This window comes from Cyprinus carpio, chromosome B24, assembly GCF_018340385.1.
Source record: "Cyprinus carpio isolate SPL01 chromosome B24, ASM1834038v1, whole genome shotgun sequence".
Taxonomy (NCBI): Eukaryota; Metazoa; Chordata; class Actinopteri; order Cypriniformes; family Cyprinidae; genus Cyprinus; species Cyprinus carpio.
Window position 1 is genome coordinate 12,548,938 of NC_056620.1, and position 12,328 is coordinate 12,561,265.

Consider the following 12,328-nt stretch of genomic DNA (forward strand, 5'->3'; position numbering starts at 1 on the left):
ATTTTTAAAATGGAATTCCCTTTCATAATTAAAATTCACCAGAGCAAATGCACCAAGTTCCAAAACTTTATTGACATATGACCTGATTAGAATGTGTGGTGATAATGACCAGTGTCATATAGAGTTGTACAGATCATTTTATTCCATATAGAAAACTTTACAGGGCTGTACCATTACAGTCACCCTCACTAGCCAGGAATGCTTCTCATCCTTATTCCATCAACAGGTTTAAAGCGCAGCTATCATTAATTTCTATACAATACAACCCACCCCCCAAAACCAAAGAGAAGATTTTAAATATATTAACTTTTTTTTTCTTTTTAGAGTGTAGAGTGAAGCCTAACTCCAAACAGGGATACAAACCAGTGATTCAGATGCAGCTCACATTTAACTCACCCTCAATTTTCACATTCCAGTTTTTTCCTTTTGAAGGATCTTAGTTGCCCTCAGTGTTTAATTAAAAAAGTGTCAGCATATATAAAATGGAGTAAATCGAACTAATCACTTTATATCGTATTAGAAATCTCTAGCTGGACAGTTATGGAGGGAAAGATGGCATAGTTCAATAATTTATCACAAAAGTAAAAATCTCCAGTGCATTTTGATCAAGAAAACAAGTGCAGCAAATTTCCGAGAAACAAACTAAAAGATACAGAAAACAAAATCTAGTGTCATGTGTTGTGAGATTATATTACAAAGCTGGAATTCTGTACAACTAGTTTCTTCGGAGTTACTCATGCTAATGTTAGCCATTAGCGGTGCAAACGCAACAAAATAAAACAAAAATCACATCACACTGCTTGATATGCAACCCTTCTGTCATTCTTCAAACAGCTTTTAATATAATGCCAAGACACTGTTTTGAAACATATCCGGACCTCTTGAAGATCTCAAAGGTCAAGCATTTGTGTAGTAGAAGCGATATCCTCATGATGTTCTAGATAAGTTGATCCTATTGTACAAGGCCTGGTCATTTGTCCAGTGGGTGGGACGTAGTTCCTGATCTGGGATTGGCTGTTTGTCCAGAGCCGACCCTCAAAGGGAAGGCGGGGGGTTGATATTAGTACCATCATATCTGACGCAGTCCATCTTCTCGTTCCTCATTGGTTGCAGGAGATCAGATGCTCACGTTCTGCAGATGAAAAGAGGAGAGCGTTGTAGGAACAGGCACTGCTGTAGCTTCTTCTAGGCGTCGCTGGGAGTTTGGACGGCAGAAGGCTGAGCTGCTTCCAAAGTCTGGGTGATCTGGAACACCAATCCGATGCGCAGGAAGAACTTGCGCAGGATGGCCCTCAGCTCCGGGATCAGGTCAAACTGCATGATCTCACAAAGCAGAGGGTAGTATCGGGACGCATGGGCCTTGAACTGCAAAAAAAAAAAGTGTTTTAATTCCTTTACATTTTCTCACCGCACACCATGGTGGAAAAACCTGTGTTTTTTTTTACCTGGGTTTGTTGTATTAAACCTGTGATGTCTCTATGTGTGACTCTGTAATGCATTAGGGCTCTAATTGACAAAAGATTAAAAACGGCCGATCATTCATATCAGTTAGCTTGATTTGGAATTAAAATGCTTTCAGATCAAGTTGCTGTGATATGGACTACATCACATTTACTAAATAATAAAGTAAGTATATTTATTTACCATCAAAGGTTTGGGGTTGGTAAAAATGTTTTTGAAAAAAAAATTCCCTAATGCATACTAAGGTTGCATTTGATTAAAAAATACAGTAAAAAACATTAATATTAGGAAAAATATTACATTTAAAATAACTTTTTTCTATTTCTTCTGGCAAAACTGAATTTTCGGCATCATTCAGTCTTCAGTGTCACATGATCCTTCAGATTCTAATATTCTGATTAATTTCATATTATTATTTATGCATTTAAAAGAGTTGTGCTGCTTAATATTGCCTGGAAAAAAACGATGATTACAAATGTCAAAAGAAAACCATTTATTTTTAAATGTAACATTACAAAAAAAAAAAATGATAAAGCTGAATGTGTTTTTCTTAAAGTATTCATTTCTATAAAAAAAAAAAAAAAAACAGAAAAAATTACCAACCCCAAACTTATGAACAATAGTGTAAATAATATGTAAAATAAACTGTATTGATAAATCATTAATGTGTAAAATATTTAAACATATTTACTAGTGCAGTCAAACAATTAATCACATCCAAAATAAGTTTTTGTTTACATAATGTGTGTACTGTGTATATTTATTATGTCTATATAAATACACACACATACAGTTTATATTTTGAAAATATTTACATGTATATATTTATATTACAGATAAATATTTCATATATAAACATAACATCTTTTTCTTAAATATATACATGTGTGTGTATTTCTACAGACATAATAATTGTACACAGTACACACACATATATATTAAGTAAACAAAAACTTATTTTGCATGCGATTAATCGTTTGACAGCAATAATATTTACTAAATAATAAAAATAAGTAAATGTAAATATTTTACAAAAACTTAACCAATTGTCACTTAAAGGGATAGTTCAACCAAAATGACAGAATTTTCATTTTTGGGTGAACTATCCCTTTAAAAGCTATTAGGTACAGTTTCAAGACTTGAGTGCTCAATTGGTCATCATTATCAGACGTCCGGACTGGAACTATACGTGAACTATACAATATAATATAAAATAAGAGTAAAGAACTATTTGGCTGGTTTTTAATCATTTACTTTTGTTTTAAAAAATAGTTTCAGATAAACTCATGAACGGTCTTGCAGTTCCATCATTAACCACTAGGGGATTGCAAAGACACAGTTGGGAAATGCTGGACTGAACAAGTCTGTGCAGCTTCACTAATGTATCAGACACTCACCCGGTCATCACTGATCTTGAGCACTTTGGTAAGAAAGAGCAGCAGTAGGTTAGTCCAGGCCTCGCGGTGGCTCTCAGATGTCAGGGTCAGGAAGTAAGCCACAGCGTCACTGCACACGCTAACAAACAGAAAAAGAGACTGTGTTTTAGCACAGAGGATTGAAATATTCCACAAACATCTTGAGTACAGCCTTAGTGACCTCTGCCATGACCTCTGATAGGCTCCTCCCCTCATATGTCTTATATAACCCTCATCTGCACTGCAACTTCCTTCACTCATCATGACCTAATCTCACCGAAATCCCCTTTAGCCTGGTTAAGCGTGTCTGCGGGACTGAACACAGCCAATGACAAGTGTCTCTGATAGTCTTCCTGCAGAGTCTGACCTGGCCTCTTTCTCATGATTGCACCGTATTAGCAGTGAAGTCTGAGAGTCAGGGATGCTGAATGGAAGTGCACAGGTCTGAGACTCCGGGATAGAGTGAAATTAGTGCTCAGTGTAGTACGTTTCTCGTTTTAAAGCTTAAATTTGTTAGCGCTAGCACTAATCTAACAAAATGATGCCCTAATGTTGCATGAAACTCTCTTAATCTGTTGGATCCAAGCCAGAGCACCAACCGCAATTCAATCAAGCAAAGCCACACTCACTTCAGGAAGTGACCTTTGTCCATCATAAAAATTGGAATGAGAACCAACATGGCTTTTAATGCGCGGCTCTTCTGAAGTCTAAGTGTTTTTAGATTCTAAACATTAATACAGTTGAAGTCTTTATTTGACTCTAACTTTATTTTGACTTTAATCCTAATTACTGTTCAAAATAACTGTAGTGATATTTTCTCGCATAAATTGCATGTTATAAAGTCAGAATTGCGAGATATAAACTCGCAGTTCTGAGAAGAAAAGTCAATTCTGACTTTTTCCACAGAATTGCGAGTTTACATTTCAGGATTCTATGTTGAATAGAAAGTTCAAAAGAAAAGAATTGAATTGAAATAGAAATATTTTGTATAAATTATAAATATCTTTACAGCCACTTCTGATCAATTTAATGCATCCTTGCGGAATAAAATTTTTCATTTATTTTTTTTTTTAAATAAGGATTTACCCTAAACTAAGGTAATAAAAGCCACAAATTTCCCTTTCTGTTATAGTGGCAGCGTATTATAAAAATATCAAAAGATGTCTCTAAGCTAAATGTAAAAGATATGAAGTGTACTGAAGACAGCAACAGCTATGAGTATGTAATTAGCTGAATAATGTTTACACGGCCGCAGGGTCTGACAGCACAGTGGTTCCAGTCACGAACGTGACTGATGTCTTACTTGAGCAGTCTCTTCTGCACCTCCTCCCAGGCGTCCTGCCTGCTCTGGTCCATGTACATGCGGAAGAGGATGCGCAGGCCACACGCCAGGCTGCTGGTCTCCTGTTTCAGCAGATTGGGCTTCGACTTCCCTTTGAAACCTGATCACACACATGGAGACACAATGAGCTCTTTTAATGTGGGACGGGAGAAGAAATCAAGCCAGACGTGAAAAAGACTTTCCATTAGGCCACACAGGTGGCTCTATCTGATAACGGAGGACTTGATACGATGTGACCTGCAAGCTATGTGGCGAAATAAACTCCTAACAATGGATATATTTATTGCATGTCAAGTTTCTAACAACAAAGAAATGATTGTGAGTACTGACCAGCCTTCCACAGCGCGGTTCTCTGTTCGTTATTGGAGTTAAAGGCCTTAGCAAAGCGATGGGACTCCAGAAGACAGTCGAGCAGTTTAAACAGCTGTTCTGAGGTCAGGTAGCGATACATTCCCTGGTCCTGAGTGTCCACATGTACGTCAGCAACCAAAGCATCTCTCTGCAGGAAAACACACTTCATTTAGACTGTATACCTGACTGTAACAATGAATCCTTTAATATAACAATTTTTACTCAATAACCATTTAAATAATGTGACCTAGCATAATTGTTTTAAGCTTTTATTTTAAAAACATTATTAATATATTAAAATTAAAAAGAAATTAAAAATAAATTAAAAATATATTAAAATTAAACACAAACTTAATACTAAAAAAAATTTTATAATTATTAATAAAAAAAAAACTAAATAAAAAAAATCTGATGATAAGTAACTAGGAATAAAAATAATATAGAATAAAATAAAATAAAATAAATAAAAATAGAATGAAAAAAATTAACGTAATTAATCAATTTATTTATTGCACGGAATTGTTGTTTATTCTGCTTTAAAACTATAACTATTAAAACGTTTTATCGGTAAAAAAAAAAAAAAAAAAAAAAAAAAAATAAAATAAATTATAAATGTTACTTGGCCACTAACCAAAAAAAATTTAAGTTAATTAAAACGGAAATAAAATACATTGAAGCTACATGGAAAGAAAAAAATAATAAAAAGCACATACTAAAATTACTAAAACTAAAAATGAAAGTTTTAGGTATAAAGGTAATTCAAAATATAAATAAATACTACAATAGTATAAAAATACTGCCAACGCAATCTTGCTTATGACAAATCATAAAAAAAATAAAAATAATACAAAATATAAAAAAAAAACAAAAAAAAAAAAAAAAAAAAAAAAAAAAACATTTGTTTACATCAGAGATTGTAAAAGATGTTACCTGTGCTGCTGCAAAGTTTTCAGCATCCTCCTTCTTACTAGTTGCAGGAAAGAACACAATATTGTCTATGGTCTGAATGAGCTCCAGCTGAACGACACACTTTATGAGCAGAGCTGCAAACAGCCTTTGTTCCTGGGCTTCTGGGGAGATCGCATATGGAAACACAAAATGAACAGCTGACCAGCTGATAGTCAGTATGTTCTGGGTGCTTTATGAAATCAGGCCAAAATCTGGACTAAAAATAATGTTAAATTTCATTCATGAAAATCATTAAGGATTATTACATGATTCTCTGGATTTTCTTGATTCTAACTGGTCATTTGTGGCATTCTGCAATCAAATATGGTTGTATTTGTGCTAAAATGTATAATTAATGAGTAACAATATCTAGCAATTTTAGTTTCATAGTTGAGTTTCATAGTTTCAGTTATGAAATACTGTGGAGCAAAAAAATAAATAAATAACCGATCAACACAGAACAATAATCTGGATGGTTGGCCACCCTGACACATGCCTGATGCCACACTGAACTGACTCTGCCTGCGGTTGTCAGCCAAAGCCTTCTCCATACTGTTCACTGACTGCTGGTCATCTGACCGAGTCTGAATATCCACTGACTTCTGGGAAATGGAGTCCTGCAAGCACCAGATCAGTACTTATTAATATTCTAACATTAAATTAACTCCTATAGCATTAGAAGAGCATCTGGTTGAGATGACCCTCCATGAACACTTAAATTTTGAGCACAGTCTGGAAATCGTATTTGCATACCAGCTGTTTATCAGAGTCGAGCTGAGTCACATGATCTCCCTCTGTACCAGCCGGTCTCCATGTCAACAGCCTGAAAACAACACAGAGCTGGGTTACAGGGTGCAGGTGCCTTTTACAGTTTAATGATATGGGTTGCCATATCAAGCTACATTAATAAATGTATTTATTTTTCATATATAATTATGCCTTCTTTATACAATTATGCCAAAAAGGGAAAAGGGTTTGGTAACAGGGCTGAAAGTTTTACAGCTTTATTTGACATGTCTAAGTTATTTAAAAAAAAATCTCAATTTATTGCAGATATTTCTACAAATATCAAGCATTGCATAACAAAATCATAGTAACAGGGTTGAGACTTTAATAGTTAATATTTAGCTACAAGATGTTTATTCAAAAGTGAATGTAATGCACTTTTTTTTTTTACAATTAGAGCATTTAATAATCGGTTGTTTGCTTTAAATAAACAGTAACAGGGTTGACATGTCTACAGTTAATTTAGCTACAAGACAGTTATTCAAAAATAATGCACATTTTTACAAATAGTGTATTTAAAAATTGGTTGTTTAGAAAAAAATCATAGTAACAGGGTTGACACTTCGACAGGTAACTTAGCTACAAGATGTTTACAAAAAAGATAATTTATTGCAGATATTTCTACAAATACAGCATTTATAATCCGTTGTTTACTTCACAAACTCATAGTAACAGGGCTGACAGTTTTACAGGTAATTTAGCTACAAGATGTTTATTAGAAAGATAATTTATTGCATATATTTCTACAAGAATTGAGTATTTAATAGTCAGTTTACTATACAAAATCATGATAACAGGGTTGATATTTTCAGATTATGATGCCTACTGATAAACACAAGGCTTATCCTTAAAGAGTTCACATTCTAATTAAGCAACAATAAATATTTTTTAATTATGGAGTAACTGGTTACTTTTTTACACATTTATATAAAAGGGAAACTATTAACATTTAATTTATAAAATTACCGCTTAGGAAAAGAGTAAACCATCAATTCTGAAAAGAAAAACCTTTATGTGAACACTCACATGTGTGGGATGGTGGTTTTGAAGATGTCTAGCATACAGTTGCAGGTCTTGTCCCAGGTCTCAGCGTTAAACTTCTCACCGTTGAGGATGACCACGTTTTCAAGGCAATTAGTGCCTGATCTTGCTAATTGCTCATTATCTGTGAGGAGAGATGAGCGAGTGAGATCACGACCTGAAGTCATAATTGACATCCAGTATGCATTTCAATGAACTGCCTACACACACAATCTTCTAGGCTTCAGCATTTTGAACAATGTTGTTTTCTCAACAGGGTAACACTGTAAATGTACTGCAATTGTACCTTGTCTATTGCTGGTACTGAACACTCACCTTGCTGCACACACCAGTAGAGCTGAGAGAGGATATCATCTAACAGAACATCGCTGAGAGATTCAAAGTACTGTGTGAAAACGTCAGAGATAGCATAAAGTGCATGATTGCAGGTGGTGGTCATCCACTCCGCTTTCTGTGGGAAGTTACAAAATAGAACATTAGCCATGTATTTCCAGCTTTGGCATGGAGATACTGGAGTGCTACCATATGATTATGTGAACGCCAGAGAGAGTCCCCTTCCAAACAATATCTGTGCTGGTCACACTTTCTAAAATGGATGTCTCATTATCTTCTAGGACAGGTTTCAGTGCTGATGTTGACTTGCCTCTGTCTGCTGCTCTGGAAGCTTCATGTTATCGAAGATCCTGAACACGATGCGGAACAGATCCTGCCACCAGTGTTTCTCGTAGGTGTGACCGTACGTCTTCATCACCTCAAACATCACTGTCAGACCCCTGACAAACAAAACAAAAATAGATTGTTGGGATAAGGTGAAAAAGATTAACAATGCTATACGCATGATTATAAGAAGATTTCAGTATTTAACTGTTGGCAATAATTGTAGCCTCAGAACTGACACTTAAATCACACTTTAAATGTTTTTGTAAAAAGTTTTGCTAGAAAATATAATTTATATAAATGATCGTTCCAAAGTTTGGGGTTAGTAAGATTTATTTATTATTTTATTTTATTTTTTAAAGAAGTCTGCATTTATTTGAATTAAAAAAAAAAAAACAGGAAAAAAACAGCAATGTTGTAAAACATTATAACATTTTTCTAAAACTAACTCACTACCATGAAATAAAAACTCCGACAAAGTTGAATTGTACACTTGCAATTCTGAGAAGAAATGTCAGGCAGTTGCGAATATTAAGTCACTTTTGTGTGATATAAACTCTGAGAAAGTTGTTAAAAAAATGTATTGCAGATATTTCTACAAATATCAAGCATTCAATAACAAAACCATAGTAACAGGGCTGAAACTTTATCAGTTAATTAGCTACAATATGTTTATTAGATAGAGAATTTAATGCAGATATTTCCACAAATATTCAGTGCTTAATAGTCAGTTGTTTACTATACAAAATCATAGTGACAGGGTTGATACAGTTCATTTAGCTACAAGATGTTTACTAGAAAAAAATTCTACCAATAGAGCATTTAATAACAAAAACAATTCAAAAAAAAAAAAAAAACATCAAAAATCAATGACAAAATTCAATCAAAAATTAAAACACACACGTTTATATCATGCAATTTTGAGAAAAAAAGTCAGAATTGCTATAAGAAAAAAATTCAAAATGAAATTACAAGAAAAAAAGTCTGAATTGTGAAATAAAAAGTCACAATTACCTTTTTTCTTTTTTATTCAGTGGCAGAAACGGGCTTCAATAGTTTTCTGTTTTAATATATTTAAAAAAATGTAATTTACGTCTGTGATGGCAAAGTAGAATTTGGTGTTCAAGAAACATTTCTTATTGTCATCAGTGCTGAAAACAGTGCTGGTTAATATTTCAATGAAAACAGTGAAACTTTTTTTTTTGTTGAATATAATTTTTCATATTTATTTGAAATAAAATAAAATACAAATCTTTACCGTCACTTTTAAATATTAATTGAATTCATTTTAAGCAATTGGATGCATGCTTGCTGAATAAAATTTCTTCTTTAAAAAAAAACTTCATCTCAAACTTTTAATGGTGTAAATATTTAGTGTAAATCTAAATGTTTTAATTTAGATTAATTATTTTTTTTGCTAAATACTTTTTCTCACTCTTCATAATTTGTGTGTGGTCTTTACAAACTTTACTGGGGTAAAAAAATAAAATAAAAAATACTAGGAGCAAATTAACTCAATTCTGTAGTTTTAAACATTCATCAAAAAATTATTAACTATTATCAAAAAAGATTTGAGATTTGTCGGTATTATAGGTTTGCCGCTAACCTGGTCCGGACGTCCAGCTTACACCGGTTGATGATGCATGACAGCTCAAAGAGGATGGGGAACCAGCCTCTCACCCAGACGCGGTCCTCCGGTGCAACATTCATATCATCACTGGTATAGTCTTTAAATGCCTGCCGACACAAAACACAGTTTGCTCACAGAGCCTTATTTAATTTGCTTAGCACGTACTTAAGCACATGCTGTTTGACTATAAGCTGCATTCACAGATCAAAATGTTTTCGCCCCAATCTGGCAACCCCTCAGTGGGAAGCAGTGGAAGTCTCCATGTGGGTTGCCTTCACTAATCTCCACTTTAGAAACACCAGAGGACTAAAGCACTTAACAAGCACAAACACAGCTCATAACACAATCATGGAGAGCAGAAAACAGATCATTTACGTTTTCCATCTATTTAATAAAGGCCTTTAGTTTTTGCTCATTACGGCGTCTGGTAATGAGAGTTTTCTCGTTAAAAGTGCCCTGTGGTCTTCTCAAGCGTAATCCATTTTAGTGAATGTCTGTCTAAAGCCTGACCCGGGGTCAGATCATAATTCAGCTGTTATGGAGAGCACTGACCTGAGGTCGGTCGGAGACATATTTGGCGCAGTGGCGGATGAGACGGATTGCCTCCATGCTGGTGTCGGGGAAAGAAGCGTTGCAGGCGAACTCAGACAGACATTTGACAGCGTCCTGGAAGGAATCAATGGTAGCTGGGAAATGCTTCTCGAATACATTCGCTGTGACGAGAGAAGAGACGACAGAGGCCTTTTACAAACAACATTTTTGTACAAACAAAAATGAATTGAAAGTTAAAAAATGTTCACAATGCAAATCTTCCTTTCCACTCCACCCAGATTAAAAAAAACTATGGAAACTGATAAATGATAATGAATACCATAAATATAAATGAAATAAAACATACAAAATTATAATTTTAGCTATAATGATTCAAAGGTGTAATAGCTGTAATAATAAAAAAGAACTATAATTTTATAACTATTTATTAATAATTATAATTAAATTAATAAAATATAAAACTAAATAAATTTTTGGTCCAAAAAAAAAAACCCAAAAACACAAAAGAAACAAAAAAGTGGAAGGATAAAAAAAGGAAATGAAAGAATAAACTAAATAAAAAATATATATTTAAAATAAAATGCTTGAAATATATACAAGTCTAATCGATGGAGGTCCACCAGTGAGAATGTTTCTATTTAGCATTTTTTATTTTAACATTTGTTAATTTTAGCCTTTAGCAATTCAAACATTTTCATAATAAATTATGTTATTGGAAAAACAGTGTTATGATCAGTAAAAAATACTATGATTTGTTTTTATTTATTATTTCATGCAAGTTTTTTTGTCTTAATTTAAATAAGGTTTAATTAAAAAATGGATGAATAAATGAATTAAACAATACTGTATTAAAAACAGCTCTTCATGAGCAAATGCTTAAACAGAGATTTTATCTTGTATATTTTGTATCCTAAATGGTAGAATCCTTGATCTCCATCAGGCACTTACTGACAATGTGTCCAGTTGTCTGGAAGGCCAGCTCTACAATACTCTCATCCTGATCAGAAGCAGCGAGATGGAAAACAGAGAAAATGTTCTTCCACCCTGATCTAATATTCCAAAACCAACATTTGAACAAAGCAGAAACACACACACACACACTCACTCCTATCATCTCATTCTGCAAGGGCAAACACATGTAGACAAGCTCATTTAAACACACACCACACACACACACACACACACACACACACACACACACACACACACACACACACACACACACACACACACACACACACACACACACACACACACTCACTCCTATCATCTCATTCTGCAAGGGCAAACACATGTAGACAAGCTCATTTTTCTCCATCAGTCATGGAGTTTAGTCATGAAGTCGTCTGACACTGTGTTCACTCTCTAAGCCTAATGAGTACTGCAGGGTCCATATGATGCTAATATAACTTCCTCTTCTTCACTTCCTTCCACTGATGGAGGAGCTACTTTAATAAAAGTGAAGATTGCCAGGCTGCTTCTAATGTAAAGTAGCTAGACTATAGTTGAGCTACCTTTTGGAAAAAGTAATTTGCTCTCTACTTTGGAAGTGAGGAATTCAGTGATGATGGAGGCATCATATTTGAAAGTATAAAGTTACACAAAATACAACTAATAAATAGATGAAAATAGTTTATATAACTGAATTAGAAAATATTTCAATGTGCATTTCACTACTAAATTTTTCTAAATTTTAACTACTAAGTGATGACTAAATTAATTGCTCATAACCAGTTATTTTAACTTTTACTAATTCTCTATGGATCAGTACACCACTAATGTTAATGAAGATCTTTATAATGTAGCAGGACTAATAAATAAGAACTTCTGCTTATGTCTGCATGGCATGTCCTGAAAGTCGAAAATGTTTACTGTATATTTGTATATTTAAACTAAGCATGACGTAATGAAGATTTAAAAATATTTGGAGGCAGGCACTCCAGTCTCCTGAATCCAGAGCAGAGCCCTTCAGAAGATGACATTTAGAAGCAGTACATCCGCCTGAGAGCAACAACAACTACATTGAGCACAAACCTTGTGTCTCTAAACCGTCCTAAGGCAAGACTTACACATTTGTATGTTAAAGCATGCAGTTTATCCCAATTTGTTTGGCTATTCAACTGACACTTTCTATATTTGAAAAAG

General features: G+C 33.9%; 1 protein-coding gene across 1 annotated transcript in view; it reads right to left on the reverse strand.

Moving 5' to 3' along the window:
- Nucleotides 1–15: 15 nt before the first annotated feature.
- LOC109084470 (brefeldin A-inhibited guanine nucleotide-exchange protein 1-like) overlaps nt 16–12,328 on the reverse strand; it is a 64,337-nt gene continuing 52,024 nt past the window's right edge. Inside the window, 14 exon segments of the mRNA XM_042751905.1 lie at nt 16–1,365; nt 2,859–2,976; nt 4,180–4,318; nt 4,549–4,717; nt 5,500–5,639; nt 5,975–6,134; nt 6,271–6,340; nt 7,330–7,468; nt 7,660–7,795; nt 7,988–8,117; nt 9,608–9,738; nt 10,184–10,344; nt 11,132–11,290; nt 11,618–11,631. Coding sequence (XP_042607839.1) covers nt 1,186–1,365; nt 2,859–2,976; nt 4,180–4,318; nt 4,549–4,717; nt 5,500–5,639; nt 5,975–6,134; nt 6,271–6,340; nt 7,330–7,468; nt 7,660–7,795; nt 7,988–8,117; nt 9,608–9,738; nt 10,184–10,344; nt 11,132–11,290; nt 11,618–11,631 — 1,846 coding nt within the window. The 3' untranslated portion in view covers nt 16–1,185.